The sequence below is a fragment of the Leuciscus leuciscus genome (genome assembly GCF_965113295.1).
Source record: "Leuciscus leuciscus genome assembly, chromosome: 10".
Classification (NCBI taxonomy): Eukaryota; Metazoa; Chordata; class Actinopteri; order Cypriniformes; family Leuciscidae; genus Leuciscus; species Leuciscus leuciscus.
The window spans coordinates 16,033,241-16,057,686 of NC_138734.1; the positions used below are offsets into that span (position 1 = coordinate 16,033,241).

Here is a 24,446-nt window from a genome sequence, read left to right on the forward strand (position 1 = left end):
CAAGACTGGTTGCCTACTGAAGCTAAGCAGGGCTGAGCCTGGTCAGTACCTGAATGGGAGACCTCCTGAGAAATCCAGGTTGCTGCTGGTAGAGGTGCTAGTGAGGCCAGCAGGGGATGCTATCTCTGTGGTGTGTGGGTCCTAAGGCCCCAATATAGTGATGGGGACACTATACTGTCAAAGAGCACCGTCCTTTGGATGAGACGTTAAACCGAGGTCCTGACTCTCTGTGGTCCTTAAAAAATTCCAGTATGTTCTTCGAAAAAAAAAAAAGAGTAGGGGTTTAACACTGGCATCCTGGCCAAATTTGCCCATTGGCCTCTGTCCATCATGGCCTCCTAATCATCCCTATACTGATTGGCTTCATCAGTCGGTCTCCTCTCCACCAATAAGCTGGTGTGTGTTGGGTGTTCTGGCGCAATATGGCGTCGAATGTAACAAATGTAAATGTAACGAATTATATCTGTTCGTATCTCCAAAAATTTGTTTTGGGGTTGTATGACCCTTTAACATGGTGCTGTCACTCACACTAACAAATCAATGAATTGTCATAAAAAATGTCACAGAATTGTGCAGTATGGCTGTAAAAACCACCAAGGTATAAAATACCAGACGAATTGGTATAACCTTTCAGAGGCGAGAAAGTGCTTTGTGTTTGTAAAGGCTAACTCAGTATGCAGTATGAGGAATTAACCTATCACATTAATGATAAACTAAATGCTGTTGTCTTCAAACGTCTATTGCAGATATAATAGATGTGAATTGAATAACTAGGTAGCAGACGCACTGTCACGCACAGTCAACTTGCTCTCGAGTAGTCACAGATCTGATTTGACCGTTCCGACGGACGGCAGCAGCTTATAGAGACATAAATAGCCCACTAATGAGACGCAACCTTATTCACAGCAGCGCCATTTTTTACGGGAATGAAAGCGAGGCTGTGAGGGATAGACATCTCTTCAGCAGTTTAATATGTTTTTTGATGTGTTTTTTTATTGTTCTGCTGAAACACTGCAAAAATACCTGTCATGTCGCTGCTCTGAAATTAATAATGTCGGTTTCAGAGAAGGGAACTGTAATAATCTTAATGTAAGCAATTCTTTTTATTTTTATTTATACATGTTTTATATACATTTTTCGTATGCACAACAATATATAAAACACAATATGATGTAAAATTTTGATTTGAACATTTGAACAATCCGTCATCCATAATGATCTGCCCATCTATTTCCTGTTCGCGTCACTCACTCTCTGACTCTGACTCACTTCCTTTATCCTACCCTGAGCGAGCGACAAACGGAGGCTCTAGGTCTGTAAGACATAATTCTTTTTATTATTGCGGATTTATCTTGATAGCTGTGGTTTCTTCAATGTCGGAATCATTGAAGCTTTGTTTATTTTGCTTTGTGTGTCGAGCGAGCGATTGAGAATTTTTGAAATTGTGGTAGTGACATTGAGGTTGCTGCGGGTAGTGACTGATGCTATATTTTAGCATTAGCAGTAGACCGGTACATGTGTCCTAATCTATCCAGCACTGTATTAAAACAGATTAAAATAGACTTTAAATTACACAGTCACTGTGTTCATTGATTTATTATGTGTATTATAGTGTTAAATGTAATGCTTATTTTGTTAAAAAACTTATAATAAAGATATGACCTTGTAATGTTAGTTAGCCGGTGTCATGACAAATCGGGCCATGTAAGTTAGCCTAGTAACGTATGTGCTCCTTTACCCTTTTTTAAGGTATATCAATAAATTGTGTGGCGGTACCATGGTGAAACGAAAAAAAAAGAAATCAAACTACTTGTATAACATATTCATATACTGTTGTATTTAGGCTATATGGTAGTACTAGATGCTTAATACAAAATATTGACCTGTCAGTTTTTTTTAACGACTTTTCACATCATTTTTAATGTTTCTCTGGAGACCACAAACACATGCATCAACAATGTACACATAATATGTGTTTAAATACAGATCATACTGGTAACTGGTATAGAATAGCCTATATATATATATTTTGTTGTTGTGTTTAAATTTGTTTCCTTTTAAAGAAGTTATTTAATGTTTATTTGTTAGTTGTGATTTTCTAGAAAGAAGAATAGTAGTTTCTCATTAACTTTTTGTGTCGTTGCTCTCACACAGAATGTTGGCAACCAGAGCACTTCGTCTTGTTGGTAAACGGGCCTTATCCACTTCCATCTGCCTTCGTGGTGGGCATGGTAAGTTGCATGCAAACTGTTCCACTTGCCTCAGTTAGTGAAAAAAAAAAAAATGTTTTATATATATAGGGTGTAATGGTACATAGAAGTCCAGTTCGGTACGTACCTCGGTTTTTGGGTCACTGTTCGATACGAGTTTGGTACAGCAGAAAAAAACCAACAAATCCCAAATGCTAGGGTTCTTTTCATTTGTTTTGAACATACAGTTGTGCAAATTACAGTTTGTTCCACCTAGTGGCATTTAGTCCCCTCTGAGGTAGTTGGTACAGTACAGCCTCCTTTAGTGTAAACAGAATTGCACTCTTGCATAGGTTTTTATTTTTTTGAAGGGCTGATAAAAACAAAAGGTATTTGGTCACAATTAGCTAGAAAACTGAAAAGCATCTTGTGTTATAAAAGTACAAAATAAATTGAATAATAAAAAATAAAACTTGTGCAGGAATTAATTAACCTTTACGCTTGAGTTCATTAACATGCGGTTACAATAGCGGTACATTGTATATTACAATATACAAGGTTCAATATTACACTTTTCAATATTACATTTTTCAAGAAACGGAGAGATGAGCTAAAACAAAATGTGCCATCTACATTCTTTCTACTAGGAGACAGTAACGAAGTGGCACCTGAAGCTTCCCATTTCCAGGACTTGTGTATTTAATCACTGGACTTCCATGACACAAATTGGCTCAATGCCAAATGATTCTGTCTCATTATAACAGAGGAAACAACTTAAAATACTGTCATTTATGGTCATACAGAGTAAGAAACTATAAAAGGTTTATTTTTATTTGTGTACACTCACAATAATAATAATAATTAAAAAAAATTGTGCTTTTGTAAAATAGTTTGTCATTGTACTCTTTTGTGTTTTTCATTAAGAATAATAATGAACCCACTATTCAAGCAAATGCCGCCCCACGAATTGTTGTTAATTTGAGTAAAATGCGTACGGGCAATCGTGTTCACTGGCGCGAAGCGAGCGGGGGAGAGTGAGTGTTCTAAATTCATTCCTATGGAAGTTGAGTTGAGAGCGAGTGTTTTCAGTTCATTCCTGTGCGCTTAAAGCTCAACTTCCATAGGAATGAACTGAAAAAAAGTTTGCTCGCTTCGCACCAGTGGACATGCTTCATAGGTGATTTAAAAGCAAGGTGGAAAAAAGGGGGAAACTCTTTTATTGCCGGTATGGAACAATTTCCTTACCGTCACATCCCATATACTGTATATATATTTTACCAACACAGGTATAACTAAAAGAATGCTTTGTATGAATTGTGATTGTTTTAATTGTCATCTCAGGAGTTGCTAAGGTTGAGGACTACACACTCCCAGCATACTTTGATCGGCGGGAGAACCCCCTTCCTGACATCAAGTTTGTGCAGCAGCTGAGTCCTGAACAGAAGTCTCTGAAGGAAAAGGAGAAGGGATCCTGGGCTGTGCTGTCCAAAGAGGAAAAGATTGCATGTGTGTGATATAATTATTCTTGAAGACTTCTTTGTTGGTTTCGAATTTCTACTTTAATATATTCATTACATCATTTTTATTTTTTTATTTCAGTGTATCGTATCAGCTTCAAAGAGAGCTTCGCTGAAATGGAAAAGGGAACAGGAGAGTGGAAATCAGTAGTTGCAGGAATTTTCTTTTTCATTGGCTTCACTGGCCTAGTTGTATTGTGGCAGAGGAAGTATGGTAAGTTAAAACTAAAAAAAACAACATAAATTGTATTGACTTTATCATGCCTCATAAAAAGTACTGCTGATCATCTCATCCCGGATCATACTTGTGTACAGTTATTGAAGGTGGAAACATCAAATTATTGTATGTCCTTTGTCTTCCGTTTAGTTTATGGAGATGTCCCACATACCTTTGACCCCGAACACAAGCAGAAGGAGCTCCAGAGGATGTTGGATATGAGGATGAACCCTGTGGAGGGCTTTTCAGCCAAATGGGACTATGAAAACAATGCTTGGAAGAAATAAATAGTTCTGTACATGTTGATCTGTTGGACCAGGCCCACCCCGTCTAACCAATCATCCAATAAACAGATAAGTCTGTATTTATCAATTTGTCCACCTTTTACCTCAAAATGATTTTGGAAGATTGCTTCCTCTTATGGTTCTGTATCATAAATAAAATTCCAATATGTATCAAAGTGATTGTGTTCTCATTTTGTCTGTCCACATACTTGTGCAGTATTTTTATTTTTTAGATTGTTTTAAGTCACCATGAAATCAAAATTGACAATTCTTATTTTTCATTAAATATTGCTGTATATATTATAAATTATCAGTGCACTTTTTTTTTTTTTTTGATAATACATGTGCCCTTATAATATTTCATAAAAAATAACTTAACCCTCCATCTTGCAACAACAACTCTGATGACGTTTACCTGAGCAAGGGGAGGACAACCTGTCACTCAAGAGATTGCAGCAATGACAAATAATCCAATCAATTCTGGATGGACAATCAATTCCAATCCTACAAATGTTTTATTTTTTAGAAGCTGTTAATATCACTCGGATATACATCACAATAGGGACAAAAGACTATCACAACTTCTGTTTCATGTGGAATTTACCATGCTTTAACTCAAAGCAGCAATTGGTAGATTTGAATGTCCTGGATCCTACATTTATTTAGGAATAATTTAATTAAAATACAATGCTATGGGATTAAAATACAATTGCGTGTACTATTGTATAGATTTAAAATCTATACCTGCAGATGGCTAGTACAGCGGTTTTCGGTCGTGGTCCTGGGGGGACAGTTTTTATTTTATTTTTATCATCTCATTTATCTGAAATTCTGTTCATGGAGTTCTCTCTTAATGAGTGGAATATCTATTCTAAATCAAGTGGATAAAATATAGAAGACAAAAAAATGGGCTGTGCTGTGATGGGTCTCCAGGACCAGAATTAATCACTGCATGAACGGTCTAAGGGTTATTTTTATTTTTATTTTTTACCACTTGTCTGCCACGCTTTTGGTGTAGTCTGAGTGAGACAAGTTCTGTCCTATTGAGATACCATGATGACATTTTATGCCCAATTGTGGACGAGTTAAGTTCGGTCACGTTGTCACAGTCATGAAAGGGTTATTTACAATGACGTCGGAAGATTTGCTGTTTTGATTTCGACAGAATTCCGGAAGAAAAAAAAAAGACAATTCCGGAAGCAGTGTCTCAGCAACTGTTTTCATTTAAATTCTCATTGAATTTAATTTGGTTTAATACCACTGAAAGTAGCGAAATATTTGTTTTAGTGACGTGTCGTTTCCCTGTAATGCAATGTTAAGTCTGAGGTCTTAATGCATGAAAACCACTATAACAGTCGTATGACCAATGAATCATGGGCAACGGAATGAATAAGGTAACCAGCGTTAACATGTTTAAAAATCATTGCATGTTACGCGTTACAGTCGTGTCTGTTGGTGTCGAATGTCAGCATCTTTATTTATAAATGTGACATTTAAAGAGACGCATGACACGAAAAGCTGTAAACCGATTCTGATATAGAGATTACACCAATCTGTTGTACATTACCTTGTAATCGCAGTTATCCTTCATCCGCGTACTTTTTATTACTTAATTTTCAACCTTTCAATGTAAAAAGTGTGGTGGTACACGCCGAGCAATCTCTAATGTTTTTATTATTACACACTTAGTTAATAATAGTTTTACTTGGACTGTGCCGCTTCGTGCTTCTGTGTCGGGTTATTGGTTTGCATGTAAAACGGAACAACGGGCATATAACGTTAACGTGTTTACGTGACTCATTTTTGTTGTTAGTCTTTTTATTAGTTAAATATGCAATTCATGCTTTAAGTGGCTATGACAAGCATCTGAAATTACTTTTTACCAACTTATAAGTATAAATTATAAAGTATAAAAGTATAAAAACAGAACACTTAGGCTACATGTTCTTGAGAAAAAAAAAAAAAAACTGAAAAGGGAAAAATACATTATTGGTAGGAAACCAGTTACAATTTGATAGTTAAGATACAGTAGCCTATATGGACAAAAGTATTGGGACACCAGACCATTACACCAGCAGGGACTGTAATGTCATTGCATTCTAAATACATAGACATTAAAGGCACAGTAGGCTATGTAGTTTTTTGCCACAAGAGGTCACCTATTCAAAACAAAGGCATGGCTTGATGACGCAGAGATTGACCGCGGAATCATGGGAGTTGTTGTTTTCACCTCACAGCCGGTGGAAAAGAATCCGACGAGACTCGGGCAGAAACAATATTCATGGATGAGATTGTTAACGTTACTGTCAGGGATGTAGTGGAGGCTAATCGCACGTAAACGCCGTTTGCGCACCTCCCAAAATTCGGAAATAGCGTTTACCCACCTCCAAAGTGCGTTTATCCACCTCTAAATTTCACGTTATTTGAGCGGACTTTGCTTTTCCAGTGCGTGATCGCAGATCGGTACATGATTCGAGCGTTTGGGCCGTTAACGATAGAGCAGAACACGCAGCGCAAACACGGAGCGGAACATTGAGCAGGGAGCGCAGCCGACACACACACACACACACACACACATACATACATACACACACACACAAGACAGCAGTCATTTAGTGAACAGCAGTCATTTAGTGAACGCGGCGAGAGCGCGCAAGTGGTTTTTTCGAAATACACCAGTTCTGCTGTAATTCAGCATTGTATTTGACTCAAGGTAAGTGTATGTTCGATTCTCTGCTTATTTTTCATTTTTACCTTCTCACAAATCTGTATTTTATCTAGACGCGTTAACACTCTAACTAACAGCCGCTAGTGGAAATTATTATTATCATTATTGCTGTTTAATTGCACTTAAGTACTGGCTTTTAGCACTTTCGATTCGGGACTTTTTCGCTTTATTGCTTTAATTGCTCGGCGACACAGCAACTGGACACATATATAAATAGAGAGGAGTTTCAGATCACAGTCGGGGACAGCAGTCATTTAGTGAACGCGGCGAGAGCGCGCACGTGGTTTTTTCTTAATACACCAGTTCTGCTGTAATTCAGCATTGTATTTGACTCAAGGTAAGTGTATGTTCGATTCTCTGCTTATTTTTCATTTTTACCTTCTCACAAATCTGTATTTTATCTAGACGCGTTAACACTCTAACTAACAGCCGCGAGTGGAAATTATTATTATCATTATTGCTGTTATTATTGCACTTAAGTACTGGCTTTTAGCACTTTCGATTCGGGACTTTCTCGCTTTATTGCTTTAATTGCTCGGCGACACAGCTGTCCTCACTCAGGCCAGTGACAGCACTATATTTCTGTAGTCTGTGCGCTGTCGCGGAAGCGTCAGCGGAAGCGTTCAGCTCTCGTGTTCAGCCTCCTCGTGTTAAGACCGACTCGGGTAAAGACCATCGACTCCACCTGCGCGACTCCACCGAGCAAAGGACACCAGAAAGGCACTTAAGTATATTCTTCTCCCTTTCCCCTCCCACTTTTATCCTTTTCCTCCTTACTCAACATGTGCTTTCAATACATTCCTGTTATCTCTCGGCAACGCCCTTTCATCATTCACAAAAGGCAGCGCAATACTGCTAATCTGCGTCCCATTCTCTCATCCTCTCACACACCTCTCTCTCTTTCCATGGGTCTATGGAATTGTCAGTCAGCAGTCAATAAAGCTGACTTTATTCCAGCCTTTGCATCTCATTCTACTCTTAGTATCTTGGGCTTGACTGAGACCTGGATTCGTCCAGAAGACTCAGCAACCCCCGCTGCTCTCTCTAGCAATTTCTCTTTCTCTCACTCCCCTCGCCAGTCTGGGAGGGGTGGGGGTACAGGGTTTCTCATTTCTAACAACTGGAAATACTCAGCGCTCTCTTCTCTATGCAACAACAACTCATTTGAATATCATGCTATTACACTTACAACTCCCATTAAGATACATTTTGTAGTCATTTATCGCCCCCCAGGTCAGCTGGGTAACTTCGTAGAGGAGCTGGATGTGCTGCTGTCCTCTTTTCCTGAGGACGGCACCCCACTTGTAGTCTTTGGTGACTTAAACATTCATCTTGAAAAGCCACATGCAACAGACTTAATTTCTCTCCTAGCCTCTTTCGATCTCAAACGGCTCATCACCACAGGTACTCACAAATCAGGCAACCAACTGGACCTGGTTTACACACGCAACTGTATCACAGACAACATTTTGGTGACACCTCTCCATGTTTCAGATCATTTCCTCATAACTTTCAGTCTACAACTCTCTACCCCTGCACCACCAATCCTCCCACCAGTCACTTTCAGACGAAACCTGCGCTCACTTTCTCCCGCCAATCTTTTCTCTGCCGTGTCATCTTCTCTTCCCTCACCCTCACAATTCTCATCTCTGGATGTGAATACCGCAACGGATACCTTATTCTCCACTCTAACCTCTTCTCTAGACAAAATCTGCCCTCTCTCCTCCAGGCCTGCACGCGCTACTCCCTCTAACCCCTGGTTATCTGAGGTTCTTCGTGAACATCGGACCGAACTCAGGGCAGCGGAGAGGAAATGGCGCAAATCAAAAGACACATCTGATCTGAGTATGTATCAATCTCTCCTCTTCATTTTCTGTTGATGTTCATGCTGCAAAATCTTCCCACTTCCACAACAAGATCAAAAGCGCCTCTAACTCACGATCACTCTTCAAGACATTCAACTCTCTCCTCTGTCCACCACCAACAACCTCCTCTTTAACTGCTGACGATTTTGCTAACTTCTTCACCGACAAAACAACAACTATCAGCAGTCAGTTCTCAGCTCCACACACACAGGAACCCAGACCAACCTCTCCCACAGCCAATAACCTTCTCTCCTCCTTCTCTCCGCTAACCAAGGAAGAAGTATCTAAACTTATTATGTCCAGTCATCCTACCACCTGCCCTCTAGACCCTATCCCCTCACACCTTTTACAAGCCATCTCTCCCACACTTCTACCAGCACTCACACACATCATCAACTCATCCCTCCATACTGGCACTTTCCCTACTGCATTCAAGCAGGCTCGGGTAACCCCACTGCTTAAAAAACCAACACTAAACACATCATTTGTAGACAATTACAGACCTATCTCTCTCCTACCATTCATTGCAAAAACACTTGAAAGAGCTGTTTTCAACCAAGTAACATCATTCTTGTCTCTGAACAACCAGCTGGACGCCAACCAATCCGGCTTCAAGAAAGCCCTACGGATCGCAAAAGCTGCTTCCAAATCCTCAGTTCTCATTCTTCTGGATCTGTCTGCTGCCTTCGGCACTGTGAATCATCAGATCCTTATGTCCAGCCTCTCAGCACTGGGCATCACAGGAACCTCCCTCCACTGGTTTGAGTCCTATCTCACAGGTAGGTCCTTCAGGGTCGCATGGAGAGGCGAGGCATCCAGAGCACATCATCTGACCACAGGGGTTCCTCAGGGTTCAGTTCTTGATCCCCTCCTCTTCTCCATCTACACCACATCACTGGGACACATCATACAGGCACATGGTTTCTCCTACCACTGCTATGCTGATGACACACAGCTCTTCCTCTCATTTCAACCAGATGACCCCACAGTAGCTGCACGGATCTCAAGCTGTCTGGCGGACATCTCGATAAGGAACAAAGAGAACGGCGCACACACGGAGCGGAAAAGACACGCTCGTGAATTTACTAAACAAGCTGCGTGAAAATAAAACCTGATCGCCGAACGCCGAACACTGATCCACATTTTTCTGACATATTATAGACCAAACAACTAATTGATTAATCGAGAAAATATTCAACAGATTAATCGACTATGAAAATTATCCCAAATCAAGGGGCCGGTGGTGGCGCAATGGATAAGACACATGCCTTTGGTGTGAGAGACCCGGGTTCGAATCCACTGTGAGACACCAATGTGTCCCTGAGCAAGACACTTAACCCCTAGTTGCTCCAGAGGCGTGCGACCTCTGACATATATAGCAATTGTAAGTCGCTTTGGATAAAAGCGTCAGCTAAATGAATAAATGTAAATGTAAATGTAAATCTCTAATCATTATGTACAAGTGCATTGCATTGGAAGCCCTGGATATAAGCCTCCCTCTCTATCTCTCTTAAATATTTTTGTTCTCTCTATTTTGTCGTTTAGTAAACTTTATAGATTTCAACCATATTATTCCTTCTTGAGTCTCTTTAACAAGAACTTAGATTAATGTATGAATTGAATAGTGATTGTGTGACTTATGATGAGGGAACAACCAGTGATACCCTGGTAGTACCATACAATTATAGCCTATAGCGATGTCATCAGGGTACACATACACCGGTAGGCAGTGGCCCACCTTACCGGGTGACCATGTCCTGGTCCACCAGAATTTATAGTTTACCCACCTCTTTTTTTACCACTACACCACTGGTTAATGTAGTATGAAGAAGAGCATCCCCGAGTGCTGTGGGAGTGGAACGAGGCCGCTGGAGCAGTGGTGGACGAAGTACACATACCATGTACTTGAGTTAAAGTAAAGATACTCAAGGTAAAATATTACTCAAGTAAAAGTAGAAGTGCTGCCTTTAAACATTCACTTGAGTAAAAGTACAAAAGTATTTGCCTTCAAATGTACTTAAGTATCCAAGTACTATGATTTTTTTATGGCTATAATGTCCTATTATAATTTTTGTCACAAGACTCTTGCTTAACTCAGTCTACGTGAAGACTCTGTCACTCCTGGCACATCAATCTATTAATAAAATGACATTAATTAGTCTATATATATATATATATATTTTTTTTTTTTATTGAATTGAATATTTTTTGTGTTTAATTTTGGACGGAAGGGGACTGTTTCCATAAGGTATAATACATTTACAGTATTTACTGTATATATTTTTCACGAGCGTCTATGGTCATAATTATTTAACATCCTAATGTTATGATACCATTCACATAAACTTGCACAATGCCATTAAATAAATACACACACACACACACACACACACACACACACATATTATATTCTACGTTATGGGAGCAGCCAATTTCCCTCCCAAATTAAACACCAAAACGTATTAATTCAGTGTTTCTGCTACTCCCCAGAAAAAAAATGCTATTATATGCAAGTAATTTTAGTGTCAACGTAAGCAATGTTCATTATGCGTCAATATTTACCGATAATTGCTGCAATAATAGCTGCTGCTCTCTGCCCCGCTTAAAATCATTGGCAACGCGATTTGTTTGGAACTATTGATAACTACACGAATCACATGACCGCGCGGCGGTGAGATCACAGTAGGCTTGTTCGACTTGAACTGGCGCTGCACACTGCACAGACCAGTCGGTGAATGACATTAAAATACCGCGAGAGCGATTAGAGAGTAGACCTAACCCAACCTCATACTGTCTGGTCGCAACTCTCATATTTAACGGCTCGCGCTTAGTAGATACCGCCAAGGCAAGTTCAAAACGAAGCGCGCACGTTGTAGGCTACTGTGATAGGTGGCTCGTTTGACCAGTTAAGTTTTTATCCACTCATAAATAAAAAGGAACGACTGATTTTGAAAATGTAGTAGAGTAAAAAGTAAGATATTTGACTTTGAAATGTAGTGGAGTTAAAGTAAAAGTTTTCCCAAATTTAAATACTTCAGTAAAGTACAGATACGCAAAAAAGCTACTTAAGTACAGTAACGAATTACATTTACTTCGTTACTGTCCACCACTGCGCTGGAGCGATTGCTAATGAGAGACGAGCGCGAGAGACGAGCGCGAGACACAGCTCGAGAGCAGCGGAACTTTTATTATATTACGCCGCTTATGCTTCTTCAGGTCAATCGTGGGGTAACGCAGCACTGTTTATCATTTACATTTGTCTGTTGAAAATTATGTTATAACGTTACTCTGTGCGTTCGCTCGGCGGCTGCTATGAAACACTTGTTGCTCACTGCAATAAGCTAGATCGATATTAGAAAATCATTAATAAATGCTGGATGGCTTGTGTTGCTAAATGGCATGCAATTAATTTTAAAACAAATTGTATGACGGAGAAAATGCTGCATGTTACAAAAAATAAAGCAGCATCTGATTATGTTATGTTAATCACTTGACAAAATAGTGTTCCCTTTCGAGAACGGTCACTTCGTATTGCGTAGCTAATACGCAGTGGGGAAACTCCTTTCCTCGAGAAATATTGAAGCTAATAATTTAAAACGCAGTGCAGCTGCACAGCGGACACAGCAGAGCGTCACAGAGTGGGGAAACTGCTGGATGGATTGTGTTGCTAAATGGCATGCAATTCATTTTAAAACAAATTGTATGACGGAGAAAATGCTGCATGTTACTAAAAATAAAGCAGCATCTGATTATGTTATGTTAGCCACTTGACAAAATAGTGTTCCCTTTCGAGAACGGTCACTTCTGTGTAGCTAATACGCAGTGGGGAAACTCCTTTCCTCGAGAAATATTGAAGCTAATAATTTAAAACGCAGTGCAGCTGCACAGCGAACACAGCAGAGCGTCTAGCTCGCCTATTGGCTGTGCTGTGGCAACTGCACAACCTATGGCCAAGCGACCCAATCAATGATGTGGCGCCCAACACATCAGAGCGCACCTAAATGGCCGTGGCCTTAGACTATAAAGGAAGCCCATTCTGGCCAATATAGCAGATTTTCTCTCCTTCAGCGACTCTTCACGTCTCTGACCTCCTCTGAAGCTTCGTCGTCGAAACAAGCTAGAACAGCTAGAGCAAGCATTACATACAGCGAACAGCCCCTTCAACTCACCTCGAAGCCGCTCCTCTTCTGTCACTGCTCTCCTGAGGCCATCCGGCGAGAAAGAACGCTATATCCTTTTATTGCTACTGTTGTGTTCGCCGCTGCAACACTCAGTTCTAAAAGAAACAAATTTAGCGAGCGGTGTTTCAAATGCCTCGCCCCTCGTGCACCTCGTGCGGAGCACGCCTACACGAGGAAGATGGGCACTCGGATTGCGCCACGTACCTGGGACCCGCCCACGCTGAAGCTACACTCTCTGCCGTGGGCTGCTCTCACTGCGAGAGCCTGCCCATCTCAACGCTGCGGACGCGGCTAGCTCTCTTTCGAGACGGTGACACCGCTCCTCCTGCACTTCCCTTTCCGGCACTACTTCAGCCGCAGAAGAAGAGGTGCCGCAGCCAACGGCAGCCTGAGCACTAGGGCTGTCACTTTTGAGAAAAATCAAATCCAAACGGATATCGAATATCAAGCAATGTATTCGAATATATTCGAATATCTACGAGTAAAGAGTAAAATGAAGTTAACGAACAACTCGATCCACCAAGAAACGGCACATGGACGCTGAATTTCACTGCGCTTCATGAAGAGTTTTTCTTTTGCATGAAAAGGCCGTTCGCCAGAGATGTGTTAAAAGATAGCGGAGTGCATTCATGATTAGGCTACCGGTATAATAATCCTCCTGGCGCCAGGTCTGAGTGAGTAATTTACTATCTTACCTTTGTTCTTTGATTAACATTAATGCCACTTTTAAGACCAGCCGCTGCTGACAGAGACGCGATCTGACACGCGTCCCATTTTCTCACAAATCTCTACGTTCATTTAAGACTTTATTTAAATAATTTAAGACTGCTCTTATGAGGACACTCGACAAAACAGACATTTGGCATAATGTGTGTGTTATGGTTTGTTCAAGCCCGAAAGATAACTTGATACTGACACGCGTCTTTTCTGTGGGTCGTGTGTGTGTGTAATAGGCAGGAATTACAGCGCGGTCTCTTTAGTCTTGTCGTTATCTTCCATTTTCAAAACAAGCTGGCTATTGGCTATTATTCGCTTGATTTGGTCATGGGCCTACGCTACAATACGTTTAGAGCGGCCGCTACTGGATGAGACAAACAATAAAATAAAAAGCAAACGATCTAATCATAGACTGTAAAAAATGCGCAAAACATGGCACTTTAAAAACCGGATAGTTTATTTATAGTTCAATTTCGGATATTTCACGTCATGTTCGAATGCATAATCGAATATCGAATAAAAAGTGACAGCCCTACTGAGCACATGGAATTAAGCGAGCCCACGCCGGCCACGTGCCCGCGTGCCTCACTTTCTCCATCTCAGTCTTCTTCGCCGGTCCTGTTCACTCAGGCAGACCAACCCTGTCTCAGTCTGGTGCTAGCGCTGCTGCTACTGGAACTAATTCGGACGCTGAGATGCTGTGTATCCTCACTGCAGCCGTTTCAGATCTCAGTCTCGAATGGGCCTCACCTGAGGAGCCACCTAGAAGTCGGCTGGATGGATGGTTTCGTCACAAGCCAGCGCCTTTTTTCCCTGAGGTCCACGTCGAACTCCCGAAATCGTGGCGCGCGCCGTACTCAGCACGCACGAGCGCCTCTACCTCCGCCACGCTCTCCTCTGTTGACGGCACAGCAGAAAAAGGTTATGAGAAGCTGCCTCCGCTCGAAGAAGCAGTCGCCGCCCATCTATGCCCGCCCATGCTGTTGCTGTTGGCTGGAGATCCAGAGTGGTTCACCCTTCAAAGCCTTGCCAAAACACTTCAGCCCTCGCTGGATGTGCCTTCTCTGCTTCTGGTCAGGCTGCATCGGCTCTGCACACCATGCAGGTGCATGTTGCAGGTGTTTCAGGCCAAGCTTCTCCAGGCAATGGACAAGTCTGGCCCGAACCCTCAGGCGTTCCGTGACCTGCGCAGCGCCACAGACCTAGCGCACAGCGCTACAAAGGCCACCGCCCAAGCAATCGGCAGAGGTATGGCTAACCTCGCCGTGCTCGAGCACCATCTGTGGCTGAACCTTACGGACATCAATGAGGCGGATAAAATGGCTTTCCTTGATTCGCCTATTTCCAGCACCGGTCTCTTTGTCCCGGCTGTGAAGGGGTTTTCCGAGAGATTCACAGAGGCACAGAAATCTTCACAAGCTATGAAGCACTTCCTGCCTTACCGCTCCAGCTCTGCCTCAAGCCGCCACAAGAGCACGCCACCTCCTCAGCCAGCGAAACCAGCGCCTCGGGTCTCTCAGCCCGCCCTGTGGCTGATACCCATCATCGCTCAAGATCAGCTAAGCGCTACCCGCTGCCTCGCCGCCAAGACCCGTTGTGTTGGGCCGAAGCCCTCCTAGCCACAGGAGGAAAGAGAGGGGGTCCGAGTCTCGCTCTAGCCGGACCGCCCTCGAAAAGAGCTAATTTAAATCGTGCAGCTCCCTGTTCAGTTCAGGCGGCTGGAGATTTTTACATTGTAGTCAATGGGCCGTTTTAACAGCGACCCAAATAAAGCATAAAAAGAGTATGTTTCACACAAACAACACACGGGTAATCGGTCCCTCTTCACTAGGCAGCCCTCCCTCAGTTGTCACTCTATCTCTGTGTCGGGCCTGTCACAACCCCAGGCGAGAAAATGTGCACAAAATACAACTCAAGGGTATCAGGTCCCCCGGTTCTGGCTAATTTGCTCTGTCCTGTCAGGGCTCTAAAGGTCTACTTGGAGCGTTCTGTGCCATTTAGGCAGTCAGATCAGCTCTTTGTTTGCTTCAGTAGCAGGGGCTCCGGTCACGAAGCAGAGGCTTAGAGGCACTAGATGGATAGTGGACGCCATCTCTCTAGCATATGAGGCCGTGGGTCAGGTTTGCCCCATAGGTGCTAGAGCCCATTCTACGAGAGGTATGGCCTCTTCATGGACTTGGTCTAGTGGTGTACCAATTCAAGACATATGTGCGGTGGCCAGCTGGTCCTCGCCGTCCACATTTGCGAGATTTTCCTTGCCTGCAGGCTCGAGTCCTCTCAGTATGATAATTAGACCTGACGATGTCTGGTCTTATCAGACTACCTATTACTGTCCATAAGCACAATTGTCCTGGGACTTATGTTTGGAGCGAGCCTGGCTCTTATGCTCCAGCCCCTTATTCATGAAACCCGACTCACGTCTGGTTACTGTCACTATGTTGGGGTTTGTTGTGGCTTGTTTCTGTGAGCCTCGGGGTCTCCCTAGGCTCCAGTTGTATGCAGCCAGTTACTAATTGTGCGGTGTTTTACATTGCGTCCCCACTGTGTATTAGCTACACAAAACAAAGTGACCGTTCTCGAAAGGGAACATACTCGGTTACTAATGTAACCTCGGTTCCAGATTATTGTTGTTCAACATTCATTACTCGTTAAAACATCACACTCTTACTTGATCTGGACAAACTGAGCATCATTAGAAAGATGTAAGACTCCAGCTTCGACATTTGACCACTGTTTATGATAAAACTGGTTTGCAGTGACATTAATTTCTTAATTTATGCCAGGAGTGCAAAATAATTAATCTGTAACGTTCATTATTTTGAATAGAAATCATCACTCATAAAGTCATTCACGTCTCCGGTTTATTTGTGTTCACATACATGCAATATACAGCATCCGCCAGGGCTCTTAGTCCAATGATGCGCATATTTGGATAAATAATGATTTATTATCACGTTTCTAAAATATTTCGTCACACAGAATAACATTTCTATAAATTTTCCACTGAATTATGTGATCTGAAGAGCTCAAACAACGAACACAGCGAGATCTGTCTCTCCTCTTCCTGATTTGTGTGTTATGATCTCAGCGCTCTCTCATTCGCTGTACAGCTGTCAATCATCTCATGTGATTCAACGTGACCATAATCCTGCCCTTCTGCATGATGCTGTCCTGTTTACTTCCTCTTTCTGAGCCCGAGTAAGACAAAGCTAAAGACACATCTCTCCATCTGAAATAAGAAGCTAATATGCACGATTTCGAGTATATGTGGTTTGTGTGTGATTTTCGTGCGATTTGGGGTATTTTCATATGAATAAAGAATGTTTGTATGCATGTTAGGCAAAGTGTAGCCTTTAGCTTAATATAAAATGCTAAATATAACATATTTCAACATCTTTTTTTGACTTAAAACCATTTTAAAACGTGCCTGGAATATGATACAAATACTCGATGGTGTTTTAAAGTCAGTTTTAAGTAAAATTGTAGTATTAATCTTTTAAATTGTGTGATGTAGCTTGACTCTACATGTTGCTATAATCCACCTGCTGCACCTTTTTTTTCTTTTTCTAACAAGACAAGATAATAGGTGGATTATTCACGTATAGTGGGATGAAAGAGGTGTAAATGGCCAAGCCATATATGGAGTTGGTCCTCTTTGCAGTTATAACAGCTTCCACTATTCTGGCCAGGATTTCCACAAGATTTTGGAATGTTTCTGTGGGAATTTTGCCCATTCATCCAGTCGAGCATTTGTGAGGTCAAGCACTAATGTTGGACGAGAAGGCCTGGCTCGCAATCTTCATTCCATTTAATCCCAAAGGTGTTCGATGGTGTAGAGGTCAGGGCTCTGTGTGGGCCAGTCAAGTAAACAGGGCAAATTAGCGTGAGAGTGCAATTCCAAAAAAGCGCTGAAGAGAGTGGAAAGTTCAGCTTGTGATCTACTGACGACACGCAAATGATAGAACACAGCTGGATCATTTCCATAATAACCAACACAATCAACCAAGAGCAGCGCAAATTAGCGCCTGGCTCGCAATCTTCATTCCATTTAATCCCAAAGGTGTTCGATGGTGTAGAGGTCAGGGCTCTGTGTGGGCCAGTCAAGTAAACAGGGCAAATTAGCGTGAGAGTGCAATTCCAAAAAAGCGCTGAAGAGAGTGGAAAGTTCAGCTTGTGATCTACTGACGACACGCAAATGATAGAACACAGCTGGATCATTTCCATAATAACCAACACAATCAACCAAGAGCAGCGCAAATTAGCGTCTGGTTTAAGACATGCTTTTTTTGGGCATTAAATAATGGCGCAAATACCAGTTAATCGACTAGCGCAAACCTTAGTAAATCACCTAGGATTCGTTTAAATCCTGAACAGAAACGTTGATTCATCACTCCACAAAACGTTTCCACTTCTCTAGAGTCCAGTGGGGCCGAGCTTTACATCACTCCATTCGACACTTGGCATTGTTCTTGGTGACAATCTCATAATCACGTACAATTGGTTGTGGAATATCTAATAGGGATGAAATTTCATGAACTGACTTATTGCAAAGGTGGAATCTTATCACAGTACCATGCTTGAATTCACTGAGCTCTTCAGAATGACCCATTCTATGGCGCTTTTCCACTGCATGGTACGGATCGGTTCGGCTCGGTACGGTTCGACTCGGCGCGGAACGGTTCGGCTCGCTTCGCTTTTCCACTGCGTGGTACGACTCGGCTCAGTACGGCACGGTTCGGTTCGCTTTAGCTCGGTTGCTTTTCCACTGCAGTTAGTACCACTTCAAAGTGGGTGGGACTGATCGTTATAGTTACCGTCTCTACTGCCATTACATCATCATATTAAATGCGAATTTTCCATTCCGTGTTTCCCCATCCACTCCTCGGCAACCAACGAGAAGAACGTCTGCACCTCGTCCACTGACCACGATTCAGCTTCTTCTTTTTTTTTTTTTTTTTTTTAAGCAAATACTTTTAAAACAGGTGCTACAGCGTTGGCTGTTGTTTACTGGCTATTTAAATCTAGCGGATTTAGTCGTGTCGTAAATACAATGACGCTGGTATTGATGATTCTGTCTGACCAATCAGTGATCTGCAGTATTATCACGTCACATTTTAGTATCGGTACGGTACGCTTGGAACCTCAACAGAGGTGGTACCATTTAAAGCGAGCCGAAGCGAGCCGTACCGTACCGTACCATGCAGTGGAAATGCGCCATACGTGAGCCGTACCGTACCATGCAGTGGAAAAGCGCCAAAGCGTGCCGTGCCGAACCGAGCCGTCCCGTACTATGCAGTGGAAAAGCGCCACTAGATGCAGATTGCATCTAGGTGCTGGACTTTATAAACCCGTGGCAATGAATCTGATAGAAACATTTCAATTAAATAATTAAGAAGAGTGTCCCAATACTTTTTTTCCTTATAGTGGACCCAGCAGCCGTATCACCCTGTAGCTCAAGACTGTTTGCCAACTAAAGCTAAGCAGGGTTGAGCTTGGAGGTGTTTAGTGAGGCCAGCAGTGGGTGTTTACCCTCTGGTGAACAAAACCATAAATCAAGTAGGCCTAATCCTAATTTAAATAAAGTGCAAAAACGTTTACAGAAAGCTACATTAAATGTTTTACAGGAAAACTCTTATTCTACAGGTATTTCCTGAATTATTACGATCAAACACCTTCGCTGTAAAAAAAAAGTAGAAAAAAAAATCATAAAAATTTTTCAAATGTCTGCCAAAATGTAAGTAAAATATCCTAATTTGAATAAAATGACAAAAAATTTACAGAAATTTGGATTAAACATTTTACAGAAAAACACTGTCATTTTACAGGTATTTCCTGAATTATTACGATCAAAAACCTTCATTGTAAAATGTAAATTTCTTGCAGTCAACCATTAGCTAGCATTAACACAAATGCATGAGTTAATGCAACTATAGACATCACTGCACTAGTGACTACACAGTTACTTTCTTTAAATAAAGCAACATGCAGCTGCAGCATAACATCAATGTTTTTTAATCAATGGCCCATTCTCGACTGAAGCACAGGCTCTACTCTTGAGCACAATGGTGATCTACAAAATCAGACAATAGAGAAACCCTACAGAACTTTAAACACTAACAGATCTCAAGATCTCAGCATCTACACTTATTACAATCCATTTGATTTCTTTCAAACAAAAATCTTTTTGATAATTAACAGAGGTTTAGATGTTTTCTTTGACCCTTAAATAATTTAATCAGAGATTTGACTCTGGATGAGATCAGTGACTCAAGCCATCACAAGATGACTATATCATCACCAATAAGTAACCAGCATCTAGCTTTTTTTTGCCATAACAAATGAGAAACACAGTTAAGGCAGCCAGAGAAAAAATTTATGTTAAAAAGTCATGGGTAAAGAGCCCAGATAAAGCAAACACTGATCAAACTTGACTATTTTCAATAAAACATTAACATCTAAACCTTGAGAGATATGTTTGTGTTTAATGTTCTGTTGCTGCCTAGCCTGGCTAACGTCAGACCACTTTCTCTTTGAGACGTGGTCTGGGAACCACATGTTCATTTTCTCGTATTTGAGGCGTGGTTTACGAATGCCCAGAGCCGTTTATTGGGCGCTACAAATGTCTATCAAATGCGCCTGTACGTAGCTCATAGCCAATCGTTTCAATTATACCAGATGACGTATGTAGAGCGACAGATATTCAACGAAGAAGACGACGATGGGTCAGAGATTTATGTGTAACGTTACACCAGAGTCCTGCACGGGTCCGATTTTGTAAATCCGCACCCGCCCGTACCCGCAGTGCTTAAAACCGCACCCGACCCGTTTCCCGACAGCAGCACTAATTAAAATCTGCACCCGACCCGCTTAACATAGAACCGACACCCGACCCGCACCCGAAATAAAATCAGTTTAGACTATCACATTATAGACACACTTACAAAAATGTTTATTACCAGGTTATACAGAAGTTATTACACGACAATTAACACAAGGACAACTTCAGTTGAAGCTGTCAAAAGGCCGATACATGAAGAACATGGCTAACGTTACCACAAAACTGAGTAGCCTTATAACATTTTACCAATCGAACAGTTGCGGCTACAACACTATATGCCACGCAATTTCGTCTAGCCTACATCTGACCATTTTGGGTTCAAACACACCCTGCACACCACACATACTTAACAGTGTTAAATATGAAAAATACCGTTCGATAGAACTGCTTTGTTACCACAGTTTCTGCGTGCTTCCTCAGGGATGAAGTTCCACATTTGCGGCTATCCAATACGAAAATGTTTGCAGCAAAGCCTTTCACAATATTTTCTTCAGATAACTCCAAATTTCTCCCACACACTGGACTTGATTTTTGATGATGTATTGTCGACAACTTTACAATCTCCACTAGCTATTCTTTTCTTCAACTCCTCAGCATCCATCTCGACGACTGCAAGCAGATCGCGCGCGCGGTTATGATGAATTTTTAAAAGTGAAAGTAGTCTAGGTAACGTTATAGATCCTGGGAGGGCGTGGCGCGTCGGCACAAATAAACTGATGTGGATTTTAAATTATTTTATCAACTTGAAATACAGGCATATTTTTGTAGATGTGTCCCTAAAAATATGCATATATTTTTACGTCTGTCATGTTGGATCCATAGATATAAACAAACTGCTTCGGTGTGTCGCATAGATGTCGTCATCGTCTTGCTGCTCCCTCCCCGTTCTGTGATTGGTTCCCTAGCTGAGGCGAAAATCTGGTCCATGGAATCCATGCTGACTAGCAGCGTGAATAAAATCGCGCTGCGCTCAAGGCAGCATGGGGAAACCCAGGCTAGTTGCTGCCAGTCATTTAAGGTCCTTTTTATTTTATTTTAGGTGAAGGTGTTTGCTCGTAATAATTCAGGAAATACCTGTAAAATAACAGGTTTTCTGTAAAATTTGTGTTGAAAATTTCTGTAAAAGGGTTTGCAGAATTTAGGATATTTTACTTTAATCTTACAGGTTTGGTTTGGCATCTGTTGCTGCCATTCATTTTTTTTTTTTTTTTTTTTTTTTTTTTACTTTGCAGTGTGAACAATAGTGCAAACTGTCCCATTGCACCATCTGGTGGTGATTTCACAAATTATCATCAACATTATTATCTTAATTTTATCTACATTTGTATGTAATTCATGAAAACAGAAAAAATACTGTATAAATAAGATAATTACTGTAATTTGCCATTAATGAAATGAAATAATACTTAAAATAACAGCAGTGTTGTTAATTTTACAAATACAGTTTGTAATTTTACGGAGTTTTGCGTACAATTAAAAAGAAAAGAAAATGACTAAAAAATAAGAGCTATTTTCTGTAAAACTTAGATTTTTTTTACAGTGTCTGGTGTGTGGTGAGCATACTGGTGCCATTGCATTGTGCATGTAGTATATGCTAGCATGACAAAACAGAGTGTTTATAGTTGCAATATCAATATAGAGAAAAAATTGCTCTAAAATTCAGAAATCTTGAAGATACCATGAACATTTTTTTTAACCATTGCAAAAGTAAATTTCCTACTTAAGTAAATTTTTCATCTCTGTTTTTTGTGTTTATTTAAAATTAGACAAATCTAATATTATTTTAATCTTATATATTTAACAGTTGAGATAGTTTCTTAATGCTTCACTAACTAGCAGAAGACACTAACCAGGTTTAAATCCCATGCAGATGGGGAACGTTCTAAAACTGCGTTAAAACGTGCAATATAACTATGCTGTTCCGTTCAGTTACCGATGCAATTGGCATAATTAACTTTTATAAATTTCTATTGATTAACCATTAGAAACAGGTGAATAAGGAACTGAGAGGAAGTACCTGAATATTCAGAAATTGTTACTTCAAGAAATGTACAGCATTGTGTTCAATGTTGTATTGTGTTGTGTTCAGCTCTGTTTTTCTGAATGTCTGAATGTGTTCCTTCATTTATTTGCCTTGTATTGACCTATGCAACTGTATAACTTGCAGTGTTCATTGTCATACTCCAAAAATATTTTATTTATAATTTCTATATGAAAAAAATTGAAAGAAGTATACTGTGTTAATGAAACAAGACAACATATTTGTACCACACATGTGCGAAATTAATTTGAAAAAAAAAAGAAAAACTCTGAACCCTGCAGTAGATTTACACAAACTGAGAAAGTCAAAAAGCATTTGGCTGTGCCCCGCTCTCCCCTTCACTCACATGTAATCAAAGGAAAATATGTCATAAAAATATATTACTTTTTTCCTGACATTTAAAAATGTTTTAAACTGAAACCATTTTTATTGAAAATGATATTTCTTTCAAAACCATAAGAATATATAATAGATTTTTTCAAAGAGTTTTCCTTTTCTTTATTGTGGCATCTATTTTATGTCATTGACCGTAAATCCAAAGGTTCAGTATTTCTTCTTATTATATGTGATGTACAGTAAATTCTAAATAAATATTGTTTATTTTGTGCATAGGTTGTTGATGGTCTCTATCTAGGAAATATAAGAGGTAAGCAGAATTTGTAACAATTTTTTAATTGTGTGTTGTCATGAAGCTAAAAAATATATTGTATTATAATCTATACTGTTTGTCTATGTACACTTGTAAACATTCCATACCAACTCTAATAACCATTAATTAACTGAGTTAATGAACTTCTCTAAGTTAAATTTTAATGTTGCTGTCTGCCATGGCGTCAATGATCAGACAAATTTCCATGTGCATCATCAAAAGCGGTTGTTAAGATAGCCTGTTATACCCTGTATTTATGATCAATATATGAAATTGTTTAAAGGTGCACTATGTAACCTTTTTTGTTAAAAAATTAACACAATTTAAATAATCAATATACCATCAATCCTTCTTCCAAAACACGTTTCGCGCCAAATTGCGTACTACGCCACTTGCCCGTGTGTGTCTCATCATATCTGTAAATAGAGAAAAATTGCTCCGACTACTTTGATGCATCCAAATAGTATAGGTTAGTTGAAGCAACAAGCTAGAAAGATTGACATGGAGTAGCTAAATCTTCAAACTCTGGGGAATCACCTGTTTAAAAAAAAACACAGAACAGAGGAGTCAAGTCAAGTCACCTTCATTTATATAGCGCTTTTAACAATATGGATTGTTTCAAAGCAGCTTTACAGTGATAATAGGAAATTGCAGCCCGATCTCATCCCAAGTCGTCATATACTGACGCTTTTGACATTTCGTCTAAATCAAACGCACATGGCACCCTTTAGCGTCAATAAGACGCAGATAGATATTGGCCAGAAGGCGCCTCCTAGCGGTCTAACCCTAACCCTACCCCAGACCTAAACCTACCCATAACCGAACAAAGCTCTGTGCGTCTCATATTGACGCTAAAGGGTGCCATGTGCGTTTGATGTAGACGAAATGTCAAAAGCGTCAGTATATGACGCCCTAGGATGAGAATGCGTTGGAAATTACTGTAACAGATTGTTTAGGCTTTACAACAGCTCTAGGATAAAGTTATTGTCCAGCTAAAGTTAGTTTTGATTGATTGATTCACTTCCGTTGCGAAGATCATTAGTTATTAATTTAGGGGCCGCTAACACAGCCCCATTCTAACAGGAAAACCCTAACGCGCTCCGGCCGCCATCCGCACAACAGCAGTGCCTGGTGTCTCGAGAACGCACTCCCTGAAATAGGTTTGAAGGTGCAAATGATTATCCGTTAATCTCTGCGCAAACCTCAAAAATGCAAACCCG

At 40.7% G+C, this 24,446-nt stretch overlaps 4 protein-coding genes across 5 annotated transcripts in view; 3 read left to right on the forward strand and 1 right to left on the reverse strand.

Moving 5' to 3' along the window:
• emc8 (ER membrane protein complex subunit 8) overlaps positions 1 to 24,446 on the reverse strand; it is a 417,930-nt gene that overhangs the window by 19,242 nt on the left and 374,242 nt on the right. The window lies entirely within an intron of this gene.
• On the forward strand, positions 1,243 to 4,383 carry cox4i1 (cytochrome c oxidase subunit 4I1). The gene is made up of 5 exons (XM_082183129.1): positions 1,243 to 1,312; positions 2,155 to 2,231; positions 3,531 to 3,695; positions 3,789 to 3,920; positions 4,074 to 4,383. The coding sequence occupies exons 2-5, from the start codon at positions 2,156 to 2,158 to the stop codon at positions 4,208 to 4,210; spliced, it is 510 nt and encodes a 169-aa protein (XP_082039255.1). The 5' UTR covers positions 1,243 to 1,312; position 2,155; the 3' UTR covers positions 4,211 to 4,383.
• dusp22a (dual specificity phosphatase 22a) overlaps positions 5,032 to 24,446 on the forward strand; it is a 103,038-nt gene continuing 83,623 nt past the window's right edge. Inside the window, exons 1-2 of the mRNA XM_082183117.1 lie at positions 5,032 to 5,601; positions 23,190 to 23,223. Coding sequence (XP_082039243.1) covers positions 5,581 to 5,601; positions 23,190 to 23,223 — 55 coding nt within the window. The 5' untranslated portion in view covers positions 5,032 to 5,580. The remainder of the gene's footprint in view (positions 5,602 to 23,189; positions 23,224 to 24,446) is intronic.
• On the forward strand, positions 5,609 to 12,409 carry LOC309508420 (uncharacterized protein). 2 transcript variants are annotated; one of them, XM_082183051.1, is made up of 4 exons: positions 5,609 to 6,920; positions 7,130 to 8,780; positions 9,390 to 10,688; positions 11,948 to 12,409. In XM_082183051.1, exons 2-3 carry the CDS (start codon positions 7,718 to 7,720, stop codon positions 9,563 to 9,565), a joined length of 1,239 nt encoding a protein of 412 aa, XP_082039177.1. In that variant the 5' UTR covers positions 5,609 to 6,920; positions 7,130 to 7,717; the 3' UTR covers positions 9,566 to 10,688; positions 11,948 to 12,409. The 2 variants fall into 2 exon arrangements, with proteins under 2 accessions (XP_082039177.1, XP_082039176.1); XM_082183050.1 differs by having other exon boundaries at positions 5,609 to 8,780.